The sequence below is a fragment of the Platalea leucorodia genome (assembly GCF_965183815.1).
Source record: "Platalea leucorodia genome assembly, chromosome: 5".
NCBI classification, from domain to species: Eukaryota; Metazoa; Chordata; class Aves; order Pelecaniformes; family Threskiornithidae; genus Platalea; species Platalea leucorodia.
This window is the reverse complement of record NC_138827.1, coordinates 66,295,623-66,320,039: the sequence shown is the minus strand read 5'-3', so window position 1 is coordinate 66,320,039 and position 24,417 is coordinate 66,295,623. Positions and strand designations below refer to the sequence as shown.

Genomic DNA, 24,417 nt, shown 5'->3' with positions numbered 1-24,417 from the left:
TAAGGCCATATTAAACTCAGTTCTTGGTTTGAGTATAATCAAAGTGAGTGTGAGTTAATTTTGTGTCTGCTTCAAAGTATTCTTGCACTGTGTATTATAATGCAAATGAGAATCTGGACCTTTACTGTAGAGGTCTAGGTTTTAACAGTTTCTACAGCTGGAGGCTGTCCACTATAGATTGCTGGTACTTGCTCACACTGTAAAGAGTGATTGAATTTGAGGCATGTCATTTTTATGATCCACAGTTATGCAAGAGGAAACAAGAAACAGTTGGAAAAAGCCTGAGCGTTCTTACCAAGTATTTCTGTTGTTTTTTTTGCATTTACACTTACTTGTACTTTTGGGGATTGAGTGATGGCTTACAAATTCATTAGGGTTTTTGTATTTAATATGATCTGTAAAATAGTGAGCATGTAGGATAACATTCCTGTGCTCTTTGCTTAGAATGATATGTCTAATAAAGCTTGAATGTGTGTTGTATTCTTTTTTTTTTTTTTTTTTTTTTTTTTGCCTGCACTGTGATCCGCATGCACTGTTGGGTTGAGGTAAGTTTCTGTGATAGTTGGATTGTTTGTTTACCACATACAAAGCATCAATGCACTCTGTTATTAAAATGACTGAATATAAAACAGTAAAGCTTTTGGCAACTTACTTCACTGAAAAATATTTGAATGGTTTAAGGCCTGGTAATAAGTCTAGGGACATAAGAGCATCCACATTCCCTGAAGGTTTTTACTCATAATATGAATCCCCAAATCCCCAAAACAACTAATCTGTACAAGTAAAAGGGCATGATTCACTATGTTTTCTCAGAGAAAACTGAAGGGTTCTTGGTTGTGTCAGCAACAATGAATTTTCTGGTAGAGCAGATTTTGGGAGGTGAGAGTAAGAGAAGTAAGTAAGAGAAGACTCAAAAGTTGGTGGAAGAAAGGTTCGGGGAACGAGGGTGGGTGGAGTCAGTGTAGCTGGATGGGTCAGGTAAGAAATGTGACCTTAGAAGGACCAGTGTGTTTCAGTGGAAAGTCTGAAGACCCCACAGGTTCTTCCCTACTATATAACCTCTGTCTGTCTTGCACTAGCCTGCCCCATGCAGCCACCTGCTGCCATTCTGTTTATCAGCCTGTACCTTTCAGGCTGCTGGGATGGACTAAAATCTTGTGCTTTGTGCAATGCCATTACAGGGGGAGGAAAGGGTAGGGCCAAAACTGACAGCTGATTTCTCCACAGAGATGTGGAGAACATAGCTTCCATTCCTGCTATTACTAGAGGTAGAAGTGTAAACGGAGGTTACAAGATAGGGCCATCTCACACAAACATGCACTGTGACTCCCCATGGCCCTCAGTGAGGCACAAGAATCTGGCTGTGCACATATGAGGTCAGGATGGACTGTTTGGGGTGGAGTGGCTGATGCCCATCTTCTCAAGCACAGGCAAAGTATGTGGTCTGCCACTGTAACATCTATTTTGCATGTATATTGGCCTGGCTGTGTATCTTCCTTTTTTAAAAAACATGACCGCCACTAAAAAAAAATTTGCAAGGAGTTGTCTCTTATAGAATGCCTTACCTCACAATTGAAATGCTATTTCATCTTGATTTCAAGAAAAAAATACATATTACTGATGCTATGTATAACTCTGTAATGATATCAGATTAATAGATTTCCAACAAAGTTCTTGATCTTCAGAAAATTACTCTGTTCTATGGCCAAGCAAAACAAACTTTTTTTTTTCTGCATATAAACATGAAACTTCTAGTGCTATCTCTCAGCAATGAACTTTCTGCAGAGTGAAGACTGTTCTGGTCTTAGTCTGCTGCAGGATCTAAAATAACTTTTATTCTGGGAAAGTTAAGAGAAAGTGAAGCCGAGAATCAAAGCTTTCATTTTTAGATTATATGAAGTGATCTATGGTAGGAAGTTATGAGTGCTATACTGTACATTTGATTTGTGAGATCTAAGTGGGATGCAGGATCAAAAGTCAATTTTCAACTCTGCAAATATGGAATAGCACACAGAGGCAGTTCCTGTTATTACTTCTCAAAGTCAGGGCCGTATCTTCTGCTGATATAAATTGACACGGTTCTGTTCACTATAACGGATCTGCACCAATTTATACCTATAGAGTACTGTCAAGTGCAGATGACTCATTATTTTTGTAATAGCTTGCCTACTTGAAGATTCTTTTATTTTCTCTTTGCTGCAACCAGAAATGAGACACTGAAGTCTGCATATATCAAAAATCTGGCAATAAATCTGAAGCTTCATGAATGTCACACACCTGTGTCTAGCAAAAGAGAATGCAGTAAGCATTGTTTCTCATTCAGCTCACCAAGATAATTTCAAACTTCTTTTGTACTGTCATCAATTAACAGTTCATTGTCACACAACCCCAGCTAAACCTGAGGGATAATGATTATTGTTGCAATGCAGGGTTGGGATTATTTTTGGTAAATATGAGTCTATATCTGAATGTGCATGTTTCAGAGATTCTGAAGTATGATCATGTCATCTGTTCACACCACAGAGGGGGGTGTCTGGGATTCAACAATGCTGTATTATAAGAATTAAATCTTAAACCATACACATTTAAAGATTGTTTAGGTAGCAGTAAAGGGTAAGATACAATAGTCTTTTCATAGGTAAGAACAATAGCCTTTTTTATCTACTGCTTATTTCATATAATTAGTTTACCTATTTTTTCAGAAACAAAATATCAAATATTGCAGTTTTGGGTCTTATTCTCTCACCAAAACAAAATCAGTCCAAACATCTGCATCATCAAGAAAAAGAAGTATTAGAAAGATAACAGAAAGATCTACGCTGTATTTTGCTATTGTAAAGCCTGAAACACATTTGAGAAGCTCCTACAGAACTAGCGGCGGGAGTTCCAGTTCCCAAGCTCCACTGGCGATGGGTTCCAAGGTCTAATTTCCTTCAAAAGTTCTTGATGGAATTGGCATGTTTCTGAGGAACAGAACTTTGTATTTCATTGTATCAGCATTTTCCAGAAGAAAACTTTACACCTGGAAATGTTTGATTAACTCAGCTTGGAAGCTTTCATTTGTCCTTTGCCTGTATGAATTGTAAATTCTTTTTTCCCATACCTGTTCATTGACTTGACTTATGTCACATTTTTGGCAAATAATATACATAGCAAAGGCAAGTTTGAGCTTGCTATTGGCTATTTAAAACCTGTTTAAATCCCATATTTTGAATAAACAGAATAGCATGAACACAAGGGTGAAGCCAGAGTCTTAAGGCCTGTTGCTATCAATGTAAATAAGCAGTTGATTTCTGTAGAAATCGCGTCAAAGGCCATAGGATGGGTTGTGTAGTTGCGTGTATAAAAAGGTTAGAAAGCATTTAATGACATTTATTAATTTTTAGGTTCATATGATCCACTTGATGTTAACATGTAATGAGTTATGTAATGTAATGAGTAATGCTACTTGCACTGGGAAAAAATTGCTAAAATGTAATCTAAACTGAGAAAAAAAATAGAGTTAAAACCAGCATTTCTATCTCAAGTAGTCTCTCACTAAAGTTGATATACGTAATTCATAGACCTGTAATGACTAGATTAGGGGAAAATAGTTCTGATAGTGGGACATGTATTGCTATTTTTTTTCACTGTTTTCAGTGTACCCCTTCTCAGAAAAATGAGGTTGTAAAACCAAAACATTTGAGAGAGAAATTCAAGAACAAGTATAATATCTAAACTTACAGTAACATCATATACATAAGTACATAATTAGAAGCTGGGGCTGAACAGAGAAAACTTACCTGGATCTAATGCTCCCAGTGACTGTATCAACATACTGGCTCACAGGCTTATAGATTGTCCTGCCAATAGAGATGTTGGGCTGGGCATGACACATGGTACATATTTTATGCTTACAGTAACTTGAAGTTAACAGGTCTTTTAGTGATCAGTATATTAAAATCAATTCATAATTATGATGATCCTCAGCAGTCAGGAAATTATGAAAAGTCATTTCATTTTTATTTCAATACACTGTTGAAAAAAATGTCTGTTACATGGCAAAATTAAGAGGTTTTCTTCATGGGTTGGTTCCTTCTGTGAGTGTAAAGAACATGCAGATATTTTGAAGATGAACAGTCGTGTTTGGTATCTGGGGCATTTATCTAGCAATGATCTAGACAAAGAACAACATAATTTTTAGGAAGAGTATAAGAGGTATTCTGAATAGCATTTGAATGCCGCTCTGCCAGTTGCATTACACGTACATAGGTAGTCCTTATTTACCAGTAACCACATCACTGGCTCCATGGCTCCCCTAAAGCTTACAGTCCTTGTGAGAACTCCTTCATGAGGGGACTCTGGAGTCTGTCTGGAAAATTCTACATACCAGCTAAGTGATTTACATTACAAAGCATATATTTCAATTCTGTTATATAGTTAACAAACCTATGCTGATTGGCCCTTTCATCACTGGTAAACATTTCTGCTTTGTTCTTTTTTAGGTTCAGAAATTATTATGTTAAAATAGGTAAGCATTTTTTTTAATGTTGCTGAAGATATGCTTTGAAAGCTAACATTCTCTCCACCTAGAGAGAGATGAAATTAGTTCTAGGCACAAGAGTTCTCAGAGCAGTACCAAAAGCATTGCATTAATTAACTACCATCTTTATTATAAATAAAACAGTAGATTTCATATAAATTATATCACATTGTGGGCTCTTACCCTGGATCCAGAGTGAACCTTGCTCTTACAATAATGTCACAATTATAAAAAGAAATTAAGTAGTGCTCATTTTGTAACCTGAAACTAACTTAATCTATCTTGAAAAACCAACTCATGACTCAGTTTTTGCATTTCAGAATTCTTTTTGAATAGTATGATATTGCTAACACAGCTTCAAATAAATTATTAATTTCATTTTGCTGTCTTAGCTTTCCATAAATCACCATTCCATTTCTTTCCCAGCAATTTTTCATACTTTTTCACCATGCCAGTTCAGCTATTATACTTGGCAGATGAACCTTTTTCAACAGGTATAATACGTGTAAGACAAGTAAGATGTAGCATATTCTTTCTGGATATTTTCTTGTCAGCCTCTTGAATTACCCAAGTTAATTCATAAATTCTTGGCTTTCAGCAACTCATCTGCTTCCCACTTTTGTGACAACAGGATGTCTTCAGCTCTGTTGTAACCCAAATTATTCCCTAAAATTTTTACTTGTTTTTTCCTCTGAACGACTTCTACCTGACTTTGTGACTTCAAGAAGGCTATCTGACTAGCTTCACATTTCCATTTATGCATTCAGATCTCAGCAATCTCAATTCTGCTACTTCTTGAAGGAAAAGGGTGCTCCTTTGAGTCCCTCATAACTGATGATGTAATGGCTCCCATTCAGTTTCTTGCATCCTGTGCAGCAACTGTGTCAGTTCTGATTTTGTTTATGAGTCACTCCAGGATGGTAGATGATGGACTTCCTCCAGGTTTTGGAATTCTGGAATGGATTTGCTTGTTGAACTTGTTCCAGTGCCCAGGTACTTCAGATACCTCAGGTTCATCTTCCAGTGTTTCAGTTCTCATACTCTCACTTGCAGCGACACTGAAGAAACAAACCATCAGCCTACTCCTTGGACTGGTAAAAACCTAACAGCAGCACTAAAGCACCAGCATCTCAGTCACTTTGTGCACTTATTCTTCACATTCAATCCTTAGTTATGCTTCAAGTTACAAGCTATTTCTTGATAATTGCTCAGTGTTTTCCAATAGACCAACTTCTGTTACTGTGCTGCTTTTGGCTGGGATAGAGTTAGTTTTCTTCATAGTAGCTAGTATGGGGCTATGTTTTGGATTTCTGCTGAAAACAGTGTTGATAACACAGGGATGTTTTAGTTACTGCTGAGCAGTGCTTACACAGAGTCAAGGCCTTTTCTGCTTCTCACCCCACCCCACCAGCGAGTAGGCTGAGGGTGCACAAGAAGCTGGGAGGGACACAGCCAGGACAGCTGACCCCAACTGACCAAAGGGATATTCCATACCATATGATGTCATACTCTGCATATAAAGCTGTGGGAAGAAGAAGAAAGGGGAGGACGTTCAGAGTGATGGCGTTTTGTCTTCTCAAGTAACCGTTATGCGAGATCGAGCCCTGCTTTCCTGGAGATGGCTGAACACCTGCCTGCCGATGGGAAGTAGTGCGTGAATTCCTTTGTTTTGCTTTGGTTGTGTGCGTGGCTTTTGCTTTACCTATTAAACTGTCTTTATCTCAACCCACGAGCTTTCTCACTTTTACCCTTCTGATTCTCTCCCCCACCCCACTGTGGGGGGAGTGAGGAAGCAGCTTTGTGGTGCTTAGTTGCTAGCTGGGGTTAAACTGTGACAATTACTTAGGTCAAGCGTTCTGTATTCATCTGACAAACCCAATACTAAGGTATTGAATCTTACATTGGAAATGCTGGGTACTTTTGCCTTCTATTTGACTTCAGAACGTCTAGCAGTAATTAGGAAAATTCACTTCATTAATTATCATAAATATTTACCATGGTTTTAAAGCTGTCCAAGTTTAATTTATTTCATTTCACTTTCTACAAATACTTCACCTGAAACTTCTCTAATTGAATTTGAATACTATCTCCTATCATAGAAATGGCAATTTTATCATTAAATATATAGGAAACAAACCTTGCTTTCAGGTAAGCTTTTGCTGGCTTTTGGAATTCAGAGAGAATAACATTTGCTGTGGTATTTTTTGTAATCATAAAAAGACAGATGTTGATGTAAAGTATCCTGGATTTTCAGGAGGGCAGAATGAAATTTTCCAGTAAATTGCACATAAATTTCAAAGTTCTGTGAGCTTCAAATCTTGCGTATAATATCCATGTAACACAAAACTGGTAAACTGCAGTGTTTTCTCTAACCTTGTTTTTCTTGGTCTTTCTAGAACGACCCCCTATCCCTTCTTTGTGCATGACCCCTATGGACAGAGGACTTTGTAGAGCCAAAGAGTTAAGATTTTTCTACAACTACTCGACTGGAAGATGCCGCCCATTTAGCTACAGTGGTTGTGGTGGGAATGAAAATAATTTCACCTCCAGAAAGTCGTGTTTGAGGATCTGCAAGAAAGGTATGGGAAGTGATACTGCCACAGACTATCATAAGAGGTAAATATTATGCAGGCTGAAACATTCTTGCAACTTTTGGTGGTCAGTATTGGCCTGATAAAATGTAATAGTTGAAAGTCTTAGAAAAGTGAAAATGGAAATCAGAAGAGAGACAGAGCTAGAGAAAGAAAGATGGACAGTAAAATACAGTGTACAAGAACAGAAATAAAACAACTTGGCATTGGTCAGGCATATGAAGACTTTAGGTAAGACAACTTTTTTTTTTTTAAAGTATTTCTTCAAAACAAGACTTGTCTCTTATTTCTGATAATCTTGGATGTGTTAGTCATACACCATCTAATCTTACTTTCTTCATTCTACCTTTAGGATTCAATAAAAAAAAAGGTGAAAGAAGAGTAATAAGAATCAAGAAGAAAAGAAAGAAACAGCCAGTAAAGGTTCTGGGTGAGGAAATCATCCCTGAAAGAAAACAACTTTGATTTTTATGGAAATGTGAAGTAAACTACTATTCACCTGTGAATGAAAGCCTTTAGTGTACACCCTTGAAATACTGTACTGATTATTTTGATTACATATTATTAAGCTGCTTATATTTTTATTATGTATTCCTCATTCATGTTAATAAACATTACCTTTGACTTTGATAAAGGCTCTTAAATTGTAGTTTGATTGTATATAATTGTCAAAGCTGAAACAGGACAGAACAGACTGTGTAGGTGTATAACTCATAATGATTAAAAAGTAGACAAGATTCAAATTTACTTTATTATCCCATTACTCTTTTTTGAAATCTGTTTTTGTGCTAAAGAAGGCATAATGCTTGTCAAAGAGTAATCACCTGTCAAGCATGATTGTTTCAGTCATAGATTAAAAGGTAGGTCTATTGCTTTAAGGAGGAAATAGACACTGGGTTTGTTTTAATCAGATTTATTTTAGGTTATGCAAGCTAGATTTAACTCCATCAAAGTGCATATAATTACACTACTGTAAAATGAATGTGAGATCAGAATTAACCCACCAAAAACCATAAAGAGAGTGTTAAAGTTGTAAATGTGTGAAGCAACATGACAGATATTTGCTAAGATTTAAAACTATATTTGCTGGGATCATTGATTTTTATCCTTGTTACTGAACTAGACTCATGGCTAGCAAGTTAATAATTTCCAGAAATATGTATTAAATTTTTACAAAAAACAGAACAAATTCCTTTCATAGAAATAAACCCAGTTGCTATAGAGATAACACTATGCTTACTCCAGTTGACTTTGAGAGAGTTTTTGGTTGGGTTTTCGTGGGGTTTTTTAAGACTAACATGAAACAGTGGTACAGTTCCTTCCCTTCTCCAAGGTACCTCTCTGATCTTTGGTAAATCTTTTATCATCAGATTTTTTTAAAGGAAAGGGGGAAAAAAATGTAGTTCATTTCCTATTAAGTTTTTTAGAAGCACCTCGCTGCCTATGAAACAAAAGGATGTTTTTGAAACTCTTCCCTATCTTCTTTGATGTTGTAAATTTTTTTTTTTATGTATCAAGTTTTCATTTTATGCTTAAAACTACTGACGATAGTTACACTGCTGTTTGTAAGAGGTGGTGTGGAAATAAGTAGCTGAAATAGATGTGAGGGGCTCAGACACTACAGCAAGAAGCAAGAACAGCAATGACAGAATAATAAATGATCTGCTGGGAGTAAGCTGCTTTTGCCTATGCACTATGAATCACATGTGTGATTTCAGAAAATTTGTTTTATGTGCCTTTAGACTAACTCCACAAAGGGGCTAAGCTTTACTGAAAATGAAAGCATTTATACATTCTAAATATCTGAGTGAGGGGGTAAGTAAAAGTAACAGATTTTTATACAGAAATTCTATCTAAATCTCTTTTCTGGTACCTAAGTCTTTTCATGACACTTTTATTCTAGGATCTATAAACTCTGATTTGAAAAATTCTCATGAAACTGAAACGTATACCAGAAAATATTTACGTAGAGTCTTGTCATATAAAATCTATAAGCACCACAGACTTACAATGCAATAACTTATAAATCAGACAAGTGCTCTTCTGACAGGAAACCTATAAACTCCATAGACTGCTGAAAACTAGTAACATCAGTTCTCTACACAGAATTAATTTGGTGTGTAGTTACCTGCCCGTTTCAGTTCCAGTTTGATATCTTCCTATTCTAGTTCATCATTTTTATTGACCTTACTCTGCAGGTTATCGTCTGTACTCCACGTGCTAGGAGTCGACTCTGTAGATGGGAGTTGCACAGGAGCAGAGCAGTAGGTTAAATCCTTGGACCAGCTGGAATTTGTCATTGCAGACAAGTGGAGAGCCCATGGTTTAAACTGCTCCCAGGTCTTTCCACCTGTAGCATAGCAACTGCCTTAGCACAGTAGTGTACGTGGCCTCCGAAAGCAGGAGTTGCTTTACGCGCACGAGGTATGGGAGAGGCAGGGCTTACCAGTGGGCTGAACACCTCACTAATGCCACAGTTACCCTGCCTCTACACTGACACTAGCTTGTGTCTGCCTGGCAAGGAATGCAGTTGAGTGCACAGGTGTCTGCACCTTTTCTTGTATAAATTTTATGGTGAAGACAGTAAAAATATCTAATCTTCCATTCTTAGTCACAATAATTTCCCATGGACCGCCAGTATTAAAACTTAGGTGATTGCTAGATCGTGTGATGTACCTCAGAGTGGAGACAGAGCTGAGGTATGTGCAACTTGCCTTCTCCAGCAGCTCCGTGACGCAGTGAGGACATTCTGAGTCTATGGTTTCAGATTAAAGAAGAAAAAAAAAAAAAAAAAAAAAAAAGCTGTCAAGTGCTGGGTAAGTAACGCATTTGCAACAGCAGCCTTCTGTCACTGATGTCTGACAGATAAGCAGTACTATCCTGTACACCATGTTAAAAGCCTTTTACACAGAAACGTGGTATTCCCTAGCATGATTCTGAGATATTTGACCATGATTCACATTAAACTAAAACATCTTCTAGAGCTTTCATGTAAAAGAGAATGAAACTCGCTCTTTAGCAGCAGGAGTGCAACATTCGGATAACTCCAGTGTTTATATGAATCTGTGTTATTGGTGGCAGTGTTTCTGTCAGGAGAGTTTTTCCTCAGCATCAAGCCCAAATAAAGGTGATGGGGACAGAGCTGTTCTGAGGCAGTGTCCTCTGCCCAGCTGTGACTGCAGCTCTAAACCTGGTGGTGTTTTCAGTTGTGACAGGACTCTGACCTGAGCCTTGCAGGGGTTGGGAGGAAGGGGAAGGGGTTTGCCTATGGTGTTGCTTCAAGCAATCCCACCAAGAACACTAACAAGGATTTGTAAACTCTGTAAGTTTTATGAGATCATGAACTAGAATGATGACCTTTCTAAAACAATATTCTGAATGAGACAATAGATATAAAAGGTAGGAAAGAATAGATGTGTTTGTTTGTACACAGATTGCCTTGTGATCCCTGTGTCATTTCACGGCAGTCTCTCTCCTTCAGGCTCCCTCTTGCTCCAGCGACTTGTCCCTGGCTGCCTGGATTCAACACCTACAAAATCCACCCCGGAAGGCTAGGAAAAATCTTCCTTTCTGTCCCTGCAGAAACCTGGCTGTGTGGCTGCTCCCCATTCTTCTAAGTCTCCTGCTTGCTGAGCTCTCCTGCAAAATTACCAGGGGCTCCTCACTGAGTGTGCTCAGTTGCTCCCCAGGACTGTGCAGTCTTCTCTTCTTCCAGAACTGCTGTAGCTAGGACAGCACTAACAGGTACTCCCCCATACTCTCCCACCCCCTACTTACATTATACTAGAGAAACTTCTCGTGCATTCATTTTGTAGTAACGGTGATAAATCAAGTGATCCATTGCGGGATCTCTTATGTCAATGTTGACACGGAAAAAGACTTTATAGTTATAGCATCTCAACAGTACCTCTGTATCAATCGACTAAGAAAATATTACAAAATGATTAATCTTTTAGGCTCATGACAGTGTAATGAAAATGAAGACTGGAATGTTGTAGACTCTACAAAACTGATCTGATTATAATCAGACATTTGATCTGAGAGTGCACGCTCTTCTTGGTGTGTGTACTAGGTTTGGCCATCATACCAGTTATCTGGATGTCTTCCTGTCTTGTTTTTGTATAGCTCTACAGTGCATTGAATTAGTTTTTCCCATAAAAAGTCCAAAGTGCAGTGTGATCTGGTCTGATCTTCATCAGCTCCGCAAGCAGTTTCTTTTGCGCCCTTCTTCATTCACTTCTTTTCATTCCTGTATCTTCAATATCTACATAACAACCAAATGCAAGAATAAGAAAAAAGATCTATGAATTTCTCAAAGATAATTAAAGGGTGAATGTAAAAGGGGGAATAAGTGAGCCATAACACAGGGAAAAAGATAGGGAATCGGGTGGCAGAATGGTGAAGAGGTCAGAAAATGAAGTTATGCTAAGGTGCTACAGTGACTGTACGTTTCCAGTTAACGGGAGTCCATTCACCCGCTCATTTCATTCCAGAATCTGCCCCGCTTGCTTTGGAGGAAATACGCAGGGTGCTGTGAGATTTCCCCCACTTTGTATGATGGGAGCCAACAAGGCAAAGCAATTTTACAGAGATTTGATGAGTTTCCACATATGTTCTGACCTGCAGTAGCTTGGTATGTGCCCTTAGTCCATGCAGGTGATGAAGCAAAATGTCTTTGAGAAATAATTTGAAGTCTTTTGATTAGTTCTTTTCCTCACGTTTTTACTGATATGGCCTCCTTTTTACTCTCTACCCCCTGCTTTGCTTTTCTTTCCAGTTCATTTGAGCCAGTGTTTCTCCCTGCGTCTCCAATCCACTATTTCAAAACTGATAGATTTATTTACATTTTGAGAAAGTCTTCATCTTTCTAGATTCTGCCTTTCAAACATACTAAAGTGGATATAAGGATTATGTTTCATAGCTGGTTGCTTTCGGTGGCATCTTCTCTTGAGAAAGAGCCAGGTTCAAGTGAAGTGGAATATACATTTATGGTTGTGAAGTGTTTCCAGATGAACTCTTAATATTTGATTCATAGGCAACACATTGCCAAACGCGAGGAGGTTCCGTGGTTTTGTTTATCCTGTAATCACTTTTGAACCTGTAGCAATGCCGCGTTGCAAGTCACTTGTCGAGGCTTTTTTTCACGGGACTATTTTGCCACTGACGGTGCGTGAGTTAGGCTCCCTGTCTCGAGGGGAACGTGACGTAGGCTTCAGATCCTCTCGCTATTCCCGGTGCCTCGGCTCGGCGGGGTACGAGGGGCAAACGCCGCGGGGGGGGGGGGGGGGGGGGGGGGGGGGGGGGACGCAGGCCGGCCACTGCGCGCCAGGGGGCAGCGCCGCGCCGCGCCGCGGGGCCCCGCTCCCGCCCCAGGCGCCGCCGCGCGGGGGCGCCGCCGGGCAAGGGCGCAGGTGCGGGGCCGCGGCGGGCGCCGCGCCACGAGGAGCTGCAGCGGGCACGCGGCCTCTGCCGCAAACGGGGTCCCCTCCGCTGCCCCCGGCACGGCCGCTGCCGTGCCGTGCCGCTGCACAGTCCCCTCATCGTCAGGGGAGAGGCGTTTGTCACAACTGCAACGCCAGAGAGAGGGATTCTCATAGCCAATCATGAATAGTCTCGTTATTTGCAAAACCGTATTTATCCTTGAACTTTACAACTCAGATCAAAGTTTATGGTAAGAGGCAGAATTCGATCTTCTTCATTGCACCATTTTAAGCTTTCTTTGGTTAAAATACAGTCAGTTGTGTTCGTTTAGATCCCTTTTGAACTGCTCGTGCCCACGCTGTTGCTAACCGAGGCAGCCTGTATTGGTGTAATTTACCTGTTTCAGCCTGAAGAAGGGGTAGCTGTAGTAGCGTGCGGGCCTTCTGCGTCTTTGAAGTGTAAGCTACAGACGAGATGTCTCAGATACCTGTGGAGTAGGAGTAAGAAAGTTCCAATAATAGCTAAATAAGTAGAGTATAAGACTTTTGAACTAAAATAAAAAACCCCACAGCCCCACACAACTCCACTGAATTTGACGTGCCAAATCAAACATGGCCTATGTAATAAATCTCTGCAGCTAATTCAGATGCCTGTCTTGAACAAGTGTGCTTGGCTGGAATACATGGATTATTTTCTAGGATACGGTGTGTAACATACCGTGTTGTAGCCTATAGCCTAGACCTAATTGGTCTAAAATAATGCAGCCAGGCTCACTTCTGATGAAATTTCACTACCTGAGGTGATGCCGTTTACTTCAGAGAAGTTAAATTTCCATCACTGCTCAGAATCAGAGCTAAGCCCTGGCTTATATCTGTTTACATTGCCTAGAAGTTTAGAGTGCCAGTTCTCAGTTTTTTGCTGATTATAAAACTCAAACATTCTCCCGTTGATGTAAGATCCTAGAAGCACCAACGGTCTCATATGCCAAATAAGTATTAAAGTCATATGCCTGCTCTTTTAGTGACCCTAGAGTGTGATTTCACAATTTGTATTATCCAGTGGCTGTATGGATTTAAAGTATTCCTGCCCCTCTTCTGATTTTTCCTGACCCTGGCTTTGGGTTGATTTTTTTTTTTTTTTTTTTTTTGCTTAGTTTTGGGTTTCTTGCTGTTTTCATTTTTGAGGAGATGATTTTCAATGGCCAGATGAATTCCCTCATCAAGTTGACAACATGTTCCACAAAAGTTTGTGCTGGTAAAAAGAGTGGATGAGCAACGGGTAGTGAGAAGCAAACAGAATACTTTGTCTTGTTTCATGAGTAAACTAAGTGGTTGTAATTTTGCTGAGCACTTATGAAACCACGACCTTTGGGAGGTCCTTACGGCCTTTCATAAGGAGTACTGGTGTTACAGGTTTTGAGCTTAATGCTGCATGAGCTCCCCATTTGTTCAGCATAGTCTTGTCGTGTGTGCGCACAGCGACTGTCTGCTGATTTGAAGAGCACAGATTCTGTCTAGAGCACAGGTATCAGTTGTACAAAGAACAAGTGACAAATGCTGTCAAAGGAACATTTTCAGGTCCTGATACAAAATTCTTTGAAGCTAGTAGAAGCACTGCCATTAATTTGGTTTTGTCTTCAGTTATGGCAGTTTTCAAGCTGGGCAGCTCTTATTTGTGCTTTCAAATCATTGGCATTTAAAAAGACGCAGCCTAGAGTTCTGTGCAGCAATCGTAATATTCCTGCTGCCTTTTTTCTACCCTTGATATTTCAAAGACTTAGTTACTTAAATAATGGGTGTTTTTTTTCTTGGGTATAAAACAAAGTGGCACTTGAAATTATGCACTTGCTTGAATTTGAAAATTTGATTCTGACCAGTAATGCTATTTTACATTTGAGGAATGGAAGTATTTCTCTGTAGAGCTTTTCAGCACTGACAGTATGGGACGTAAGGCAGCCCCTGCAGTTTCTGGCAGCGGTGGGTCGGGTCGGTCACGTTAAGGAGGAATGCAGCTATTGTCTATTATTTGTCTCTGACTAAAGGTCCAAACTGGTTGATTTCCCTGGGTCTAGTTCGAGGAGGAGGACGAATCTCACTGGCTCGCTACGTGAAAAGACGGGTCCCGTGGTCTCCTCCTTTCCCACAGGAGGAGCGAGTATTTTCCGACCCGTTTGAGAGCGCTAGCTCTGCTCCGGGCGGAGGAGCTGCAGCCGCCGCGGGCAAGGTGCGGGCAGGCCGCCCCCGACGGGAGCAACGCTGCCGGGGAGCAGAGGGCAGCCGCCGGCACTCGGGCAGCTCCCCGCTCCGGTCTGCCGATATCGGAGCAGCCCGGCTTCCCCGGGACGTGCCCTTTGAGAAAGAAAAGTAACTCAACGCTGGCTGCAGGCGGGGTCAGGGTGATGTAACAGGAAGCTCTGATGTTTCGCTGCTGCCGCCGCTCCTCACTTACAATCTGACAGGCTGCCGGCGCTGCCCGCGGCAGCGCGTCCCCGCCGAGCCGAGCCGAGCCGAGCGGAGCGGAGCGGCGGGGGCACCTCTCCCCCTGCAGCCACCAGGCTCGGCCACTGGATTATTCCCGGCGGGAGGATCGGGCTCTCGCAGCTCTCTTACTTGGCCGGCGAGGGAGGGCACGAAACATCTCCTTTCTCCCTCACTGAAAAGGGAAATCAAACTGATTTATTGGAAACTGTTCTCGTAAAAACTCAGCGTGGTGAGTACTGATCGAAATAGTTCCGTTGTTTTACCCAAGAACAATATTTTTGTGCCATCTGAATGCATTTATAGTTACGCGTGTGTGCGTGCTTTTACGTGAACCTCAGCGTGCGATATGTAATCTGCAGGGAGAAAGGGGTATGAGGAAAAGCTTCGTTTATTTTTAGGGAGCTGAGCTGATTTTATAACTGGTGTTGTTATAATATATCCTTCAGGAAGTAATCAGCGATAAATAAGTAGAAAGGGAGATGAAATTACCCTAATCAGCACTTAAAGGATTCTGTCTAAAACCTCTAATACTAGCTAACCAAATTTCTGTCTTTGCATCTGGAGAGAATTAGAGGCTCATTGGTTTGAAAAGGGTCCTTAAGGCTAATTCAATACAACTGGAGCTCTTTTAAGAGAGGCTGAATTAGGTGATAAAGTGGTGTAGATTTTCTTACTGAATATTCCTTTAATCTTATTGATGTTATTGTACCGGAAAGAGGTCATACTTGAGTTATTTCATAATTAAGTTTTGTGTTGTAATTACACAACTAAAAAGATAAAGCTTCTGTTTCCTTTGGACTTTCTGTTTGCTTGAGAAAAAGTTAGCTCGAGTTTGAAGCTTGTACGCGTGCCGGGGTGTTACTGTTCGAGATTTTTCCCACAAACACTGGACTGATTTATCGAAAGGTAATTCTCCCCTATTTCATTTCCTTGAGAAACTATTGAACAGTGGGAAGTGTGTGACTCTGTGCCTTCCAGTATCAGTTGAGAGACAGTTACAAGTCTTGCCACTTTTTCAGCTTTCCAAAACAGATGCGATATCCTCTGTTTTTACAAATGCAGTTGCATTACTGAGATTGCTACATCTAGTCATTTGCTTGTGTGTGTAAGCCATGAATCTGTAGAATCAGGAAAAGAAATCTTGTTTCTGAAGGATAGTTAAGAAATAATATAGGCTATAAATCACAGTTGGATTTGATCTACAACAATTCATTTAGTCATCCATACGTTTTATAGGGGCTGAGATTGAGATAATAATAAAAATAGCTGAGGTTTTTTGCTCTCTACCTTGATAAACTTATGCCAGATACCTTGGGGCCAGATTTTTCTGCTCTTGCAATTGTGCCAATGCAGAGTCTTTCCAGTCATATTGTGCGTACTGGGGATCTTGTCATTCATTTGCAGTAACAATGCGTATCACAGTTTAAACCCATTCAGATCAGTGATGTGCTAAAAGCCTGATTGTTGTGCTCTGAATCTGAGGTTCTTTCAGTGGATTGAAAGGAGACACACTAGATCTGGATAAATAAGACCAGATCTGAATCCATGTGGTTTCTTTCAAAAAGTACACGTGCTCTCTGAGATTCCCAACGAAAAATAATGATCTGTATTTTCACAGTATTTACTTTTGTAGTCTGCTTAAACTCTCATTGACTTCACCGCATATAGGAGCAATCCCAAAGTCTTTATCCGACTTTGAAAATCTTCAGCACAGAAGGCACTTGGTGGTACTAAATCAAACAAGATGACACTTCAGATAAGAAGCGTTCATGTTGTTTTAATGATCAGTGCAGTAGGAACAACTGTCTTCAGAAGCATTTCAGCTAAATGATTTAGATTCTTATTTTATGCTCTTCTCAAGTAACTGGTTTAGGTTGTGGTGGGACTGCCCACATAGGAAGTGTCAGGCATATATGTGTTTGCAGGTTTGATGCCAGAATCTACATTATTTGCAGGTTAAGCAAAGACAGTGGCAGGATAGCAATGCAGAACAGTGTGAGTGCACTTTTTAATGGACAAAACTAAGTACCTGAATATATAACATGCATTGCAAGTTCAAGAATTGCATTATGTGTGTCCTGTCAACTTCAAATGTTACCGTACTCTGAACTCCTGATCAGCTGGAGTCTTGCTCTGCATTAAGAAATTTAGCGTTTGTCCCTTTGAGTAGGCTTTTCCTGATTCAACACAACTGTTGAAATCCTGGCCCGCTGAGAGCCAGTGGGAATTTTTCCACTGACTGTCAAAGGGCAGGATATTCCTAAACGTGGGTATTTTTCTGCTGAAGGAATTATACATACATCACCCGTCCAGTCACTTACGTTCTGTAGTCTGTTGGCAGCTGGTTTTTGGTAACTTCTGTAATTTTTGAATGCTCAAGTTGAAAAACACAAATCTGCAGGTCTCATTCTGGGTGACTAATGTCTTACCTGGCTAAGTAGAGGGGCCTACTCCAGGAATGCAGTAGTGTTCTGTGGGCAGTCTGGGTATTGCAATCCAGATTTAGACTAGGATACAATTAAGAGCAAAACTGAGAGAAGAAAGCACACCAATACATTTCCTTTGCCACCAATATAATTACTGACTTGGTTCTATATTCTGTGCATTCAAGTTAACCAGCTGCTTGCCACAGCATTCCTAGCAAGAGCTGGGTAGGATTGGGCCCACAAGAGTCCGTGAAATCATACAGATAAAAGATCCAAACTAGTCCACAGGCATTTGGAAGAAACTATTGCTATCAATATGTTTTTAATAACAACATGTACACAGTGATATTTAAAAAGTATATGTCTAGTCACTTCTATAGTAAATACTGAACATAACATAAGCTGTTTACGAAAGCAATTGAAGGAATTTCTCCAATGAGAAGTCCACGTCTACAGTTAGGAGAACAAAATAGAATTTCTCTTTAAGAAGTTGTTCCCATCTGTTCCCAATGTGTTTACAGTGTTCTTGATCTGCTAGCAAAATTCCTTCTGTGCTTCTGATTAGCTGTCATTCCTATAGAGTGTATACACAACATCGGCATTACCTCAGTGTTACGGACACCTCTGTTCTAAAAGCATGTGTAGCTATGTCATTGGTTTCATATGTAGTAGTTTCCTCAGTTAAGCTTTACACTTACTGAAAACAGTCTCTTAGTTGCTCATGTAACTGTTCTGTTACTGGGAAATATTTTAAGTCTTCGGTGTAGCAAATTGTCAGAGCTCTGGAATTAACTATATCCTTGATAACACTGTGTCAAGGAAGGAATGAATACTTCTGTTACCAAAACAAATGTGAGCTGACAAACAAATAACTTTTAAGAAGTAAAATAAATCTGGAAGTGTGTTCATGTATGTGTTTATGTGTGTTAGGCATATAATAATATATATAATATTATTTCTATGTACACATCTACAATAGATGAAAGTCTATATCACGCTTACTTTTATTATTCCTAGTGTATCAACTAAAGAGAGAATGGGTATGTTTTTAAAGCGACTTTCAAAGTAAATTAGTCCTAAACCTCATGCTTTGTTTAGAAAACCATGAGCCGTGAGTGTTAATATTTTAAATTGAATACATTTGAATGTTGTTTCCTTGTAATATTGAAAGGAAAAAGGAGAAAGCTTTCCATGGGTGTTCACAACCCCTTTTTTAGTTTTTTGTACTCATGTTGGCAATTCTGATGTTTTCAGTGTAATACGTTTGCACAAAGAGCAGCAGAAATTAGCCTATTACTTACCTGTTATCTTAATGGAGAATTCCACAGCCAGTGCAGTACAATAGAAGATCTTCATATTAAATTTGTTTCCATTAGAGCATTTGTTTTTATCAATACTTTTTCTTTTTGTCCTATTTTAAAATCTGGGCAAAACTGGAAGGCTAAACTTTCTTATTTTCAAAGTTTTATTTTCACAGTTATGTCTCCTGCATATCTGCCTTAGTCTCCCAAGCTTGTTTATACTGTTTACGTTTTCCCAGCAAAGTCATTCTTCTTCTGCCCTAGTTCTGTGCAAACACTTTCAATCATTGCTGCAGTATATGCTGTCCAAAAGAACAGAAGGGATTTATTTAGAGTTGCTTTTCCTTCAAAAGATGCATTTGAAATGCACTTAGCTGAATGCAGTGCATTAAAGAAGACTTTCCATGAGAGAAGCAATGTACTCACTTCAAGAAAAGAAAACAGATTCTCAAGTGGTGTGAATTTGCATGTGTCTCTGAAGCTGTTACCTTTTAATATAGCATAGATGTCACCCAAGACTTTCCTGACAGTTTTGGCCACTATTAAGCTGTAGCTGACCATTAAGATACTAATTGAGTTTTAGAAAATAAAACAATGTTGTATTTCTGGATTTATGCCTGGATCATGCAGGCCTTATTTAAAAAAATATCCCAAACAAAATTAATGACAGAGTTTTGTTTAATGAAGCCCGTACCAGTCTGACTTCCCATATAAATACAAGGACAAGGAGAGAAACACAGTGATTAGTGAATTTTTTTTTATTATTATTATTATGTTCAAAGCAGCTACCGCATATACTGTGGTATACCATCAGCTATATTTAGGATGAATATCTTTTTAGTTCCTAAAAACTATATAATCTTTTCAACATATTCTTTGATAATTCTGAGCTTGAAAACTGCACAACCTTGATGCTTGTACGGACATAAAGTCTCACTCTTTGTATTACCATTTAGTTTTTCCCCGCACTTTTTTTCTCCCCCACTACAGCGGTAAAATCTTGGAAATTAATTTTAATAAATTCTGTATTATTTTAATACTGGCAATGCTGGTAGAGTTTCATAAAGTGAAGTAAAGCACATGATGTACTGAGAATATATTTGTTATACCAAAACTCATTTGTTCTAGGCTTTAAAAATATTTTTCATATTAATGTTATCAGAAATGAATATAGTTTGTCTCCCAATGTTGTGCTCTATAATCCCTCCTAGATAGAAATTTTAAAATTTATATTTCAGAAATGAATAAGAGCTTTAGATACCTTCTTTCCTCTATGGTTGCATCTATGTATTTATTTACTGCCCTAAATGGAGCAAAAAATATGATACCGTACAAACTTTCATTACTAAAAGGGCACATTTTTGCAATGATTATCCTGAAATGTTCTGTATAATGGGGCTATCTGCGCTTTTGTTTCTCTTAGTGAAATCCAGCAGGTGTCACTCTGGGGATTAAATAAGGAATATTTCACAAATAGAGATAAATTCGTTTGGGAGATGAGATGCAGAATTTAGAAGTATTTATTCTAATACGTTCTTCCAGGATAATTTTTTGACCATGCATGCTTTTTTAATTTTTAAATTTCTTTTTTTTTAATTACAAGATTTAACGGGTGTATTCATCTTTCTGTGTATCCCTTTGAACATGAAAAATGACTCAGTAGTCAGTACTGGACTATACAATGAGGAGTTTTACTCACGGGTGTCAATTTTGAAACATAAAGAGCTGGTAATCAGTTGAATATTGCCTTTATGATATTAAAAAATGCTTTTCTCATCTTCTTTGGGAACCAAAATTATTCTTTTTGTCAATGGCTATTCTAGTTGCACAAGTAATGTATTTTCAGTTATGGTGAATCCAAGGAGGTGCTCTGCAGTAGACTGCTGCAAGTGAACGTATTTATTGAAACAGTCTACATGTTGTTTTCTCTTTGAGTCAGCTAAAATTGACATGATAGGTGGCTAATTATCCAAAGTTTCACCATAAAAATATTTGGAGAAGAGAAACTTTTTCACATTGCACCTAGTTGCTAGTACAAGAAAGTCAATGTTGTATTTTGGCGGGGGGAAGAAAAAAGTCTGTTTATTGCGCAGAGTGTTTCTTTAGGGAATGGTATAACAATGTGTTTGTTGCATTCTGGTGGATTTTTACATGAGCGTATAACTCCATATTCTGTGGATTCCATATTGTGTGGAACAGAAGCATGATTGTTAAAAACATGTGGGTTTCTAGAGGGGATTCTTGTTGATTTCCCATACTGTGTTAATGCCACCTTGTACTGAAACAAATACGTCAGCAGGCAGCTTTGGAAGACAATCCACAAATACAAGTCTCTTTTCAAATGGAAAGAAGTTGGGTTTTATAAATACATGCATACATACATGCGTGTTTATATATGCATAAATTATATGTATATATTATCTTTTACATGTGTACAGATATATTTTACATATATATTTTTAAAAAAATCATCTCGTTATAGAACTTGTAACCTCAGGCCACTTTAAACAATCCAGTTTCCTTTCTCTCACTTCTTTCTCCTGTTTAAGCCCCCATCCTGTTCCGTTTTTTATTCTATTCAACTTCCTTTCCTGTGATGACTCTGAATGAGTCACTTTGCCAGGCATTAAGAATGTGGCTTGACAATATTTCCAAAAGCTTATCCTACACTGGCTCATGCAGATGAAATTAACCTCTGCCTTATCCTTCCTCTCAAAGAGAAATGTCTGTCTTCACACGTCTGGTTTCTTGGAAGGGGGAGGTGGGGGTGAGAACCCTTTCCATAAATGACTCTATATTGAAATTCATAGTCATCTTCCTTGAAGAGGAACAACAGATGTGTATACCGTAACAAAGTAACAAGATTGGTAACCTTTTTTAAATTTATTTAGTCGGGAAAAAGTTAGTTTAAACAAGTTCCGGAAAGCCAAAATTAAAGCTCTTTCCTGAGTGCTATTCAAGTACTCTTTGCATGGCCACCATTCTGCATTCTTCATTTTTTATTAAATGTGTTGTTTATTGCATCATAATACATTGAAGGCCACCAGGATTGTGCGCTTTTTTTCTATTTAGCTAGCAGCAATCGGAAAAAGCACATGCTTAACACTAAGTGGGCACTTAAACACTGAACTAAATTGTAGCCTTTCTTGTGGTTATGTGCATGCCAGTGTAGTGTGGGGTTTTGGCTTTTTTTGTCATTTTTTTTCTTTTGTGTGTTTTTTTGGTTTTTTTTTTTGCTGTTTTAGAAGGAGTGGGTAAAGAGGGATTTTTAAAAAAATGTTTCTAATTTGTTAATCCTGTACGTGCATCAGGAAATAGGGGCCTTTCTGCTGAAAACAAACAGTGAAAAATATAGTACTAGAGAAAAATAACTTTGGAAACCAATACGCAAATGAGATTAAGAACTCCCATCAAGTTAAACTGCTATTGCAGTGTCCTCCTTGCCCCACAGAGCTGGGGAATCTCATACTCCATCAGTTTTCACTAAGGGAGATCCGAAAGGTTATATCCCTTCTATCGTTTTCTGCATGTTATGTCATAAGTGTAATTAGCATTGACACAAATTACACACCAGTGAGCAAAGTAGAAATAGAAAATTTGTTCGTTTCTATTTGCTATCACAATGTAGGTTTTATATAAAGTGGGTAATGGTTGTAATTGGAAAATCAAACAATTCTGTCTGGAGCACAATCATTGGGTATTCATTTATATTCATTTAAATTCGTGTTTAGTTTCTCATACTGAAAATGCTTAGTTTCTGACTAAGGGAGGTGTTTTGAGCAGTCTTCAAATCTTGACAATGTCATTCTTACATTGATTACGGAAGTCACAGCACGGTCTTACAAGAGCCTTATGTCCCCCCACCATGCATGCTGGATGCACTATCTCAGCATTTTCCGAGTTCCTAGGAAACTGGGTAGAAAAATGTCATTCAGATGTTTTTAACCTTTTAGCATGAACCACTGGGGTAGATGCTGGGCCTAGGTCTTTTCTCTCTTGTTTTTTTTTCTCCCCCAATTATTTCAGAAGAGATTGTACAAGTAGAATTTCATCTCTAGAGAATATCCCTCTTCTAAAAACTATGCGTGCAATCCAAGGGTAGAATTCAGCCAATGTAGTTTAACTGGACACTTTTTATTTAGAGCTACAGACATAAAATAGTCTGCTGACATGCTAAGCTTTTCCTAGAGTCACATTACAGCCCAGTGAAGGACATGGCAGTAATTCAGGGTTTGTTGGAAGGATGGCAAAATACTTGCGCTGTCTCTGCAGGGGCACTGGGGCACCAGAGCATGTCAATGTATACTGCCGTCTGTAAAATTAAGTGTACGTAGTTAGGGTGAAGTCAGCACCAAAAGAGCTCAGATTCAAAGGAGATTTTAGGGACCAATTGCAATAAGCTTTCCAAGTCAGATTAGGCAAGGGGAGAAAAGATATCGTTGAAATACATTTTGTCCAATGAAGACAGTGGCATGATAGACAGTTATCTGTGATAACTCAGCTTCCTCAAGGAATGCACATTTGCCAAACCAAAGCGTTCAAAAATAGCGTTATACCATGCAGGAATGTGGGACTTCTTAAGCCAGAGGTTTGTTTTGTTTTATTTTATTTTTACAATTTCTTTAGCCCTTCTGTTTCCTAGATTTCCAAGCTTCTATGCTTGTAAATATTTACAGCTTTTAAACAGGACAGTTGTCCAACTCCTCCTTCCTTGAGCACTAAGTAACAGTAAACCAATGAAGTCTGGTAGCAAGGAAGATAAAATGATGGAAGGAATGACAAATGCACAAAGAAAAAAAATCTGAACCTCAAAATGTAGTTCCCATAGGAAAGTAAACTGTGAACAAATCAGTAAATAGGATGATGTTGCCTTTAGCATGACCTTCTAATTGCAGAGACAAAGCTGAGTCAGGTACCCTGTGGTCAGTCAAAAACCATTTCTTTACATACATAGCCACTTGGATAAACTGAAAGATTCCTTTAGATGGTGAGAAATCTGTATTTGGAGTTCTGTGTATGACATGAATTCACAGTAGGGTTGCTAAATTAATTGTCTATTCAGTATTTTAATTTGGCAACAAAAGCAGATGCTGGGTTTCAGTACATGATCTAGTTAAGATGCCAGTAACTGCAGTGACGTTAGCTCATCGTTTCTCATACAGAGTGAAGGTGAAACATCCAGTTGTCACCCATGGAAGATGCTTATTACCACATCTCTTCTTCATCTATGCAATGGAAGGATTCTTCCTATTTCTGCTACCGTACTAACTTTAAATGTACTGTCTATAAGACTCCATGATCTCTCAGAATTTAAACCTATGATTTTCCTTTTTCATTCCCATTCTTCTTGTCATTTGTTGCCCTTCATAGGTAAAATGATTCTCCTGTCTTCTCAGTGTTTACAAATCCTTCAGGCATTTATGGGTCAATATTTTTATTTGTCTTATTCAAGTTATACAAAGATGTGGGGTTATTTTGTAAGGCTCCACGTCCAGTTAATCGCCCACCCAAAACTTCTCTGTGTGCCAGGGTCTTTTTCTCACCTCTGTTATGTGCCATGATTTGTGCACGTGCAATCCCACATTACATTGGTTCCTTTGCTGCCATGCATCCGCTATTAAAAAAAAATTGCTGAATGAGAGTAATAGAGAGGAACAATGGGCTATTACAGGATGT

The 24,417-nt window shown here is 38.9% G+C and overlaps 2 protein-coding genes across 5 annotated transcripts in view; both read left to right on the top strand.

The window, feature by feature from the left end:
- TFPI (tissue factor pathway inhibitor) overlaps positions 1-7,751 on the top strand; it is a 44,082-nt gene extending 36,331 nt beyond the window's left edge. For 2 of the 4 annotated variants that reach the window (XM_082314390.1, XM_082314391.1), the window contains 2 exons: positions 6,919-7,101; positions 7,466-7,751. In XM_082314390.1, the coding sequence (XP_082170516.1) occupies positions 6,919-7,101; positions 7,466-7,578 (296 nt within the window). In that variant the 3' untranslated portion in view covers positions 7,579-7,751. Of the gene's footprint in view, positions 1-245; positions 7,102-7,465 lie in introns of those variants that run through there. The other 2 variants (XR_014228411.1, XM_082314392.1) reach the window with 2 other exon arrangements.
- Positions 7,752-15,119: 7,368 nt separating this feature from the next.
- The window catches only part of CALCRL (calcitonin receptor like receptor), a 68,949-nt gene continuing 59,651 nt past the window's right edge, over positions 15,120-24,417 (top strand). The window contains exon 1 of the mRNA XM_082313933.1: positions 15,120-15,243. The gene's annotated coding sequence lies outside the window, so the exon portion shown is untranslated. The remainder of the gene's footprint in view (positions 15,244-24,417) is intronic.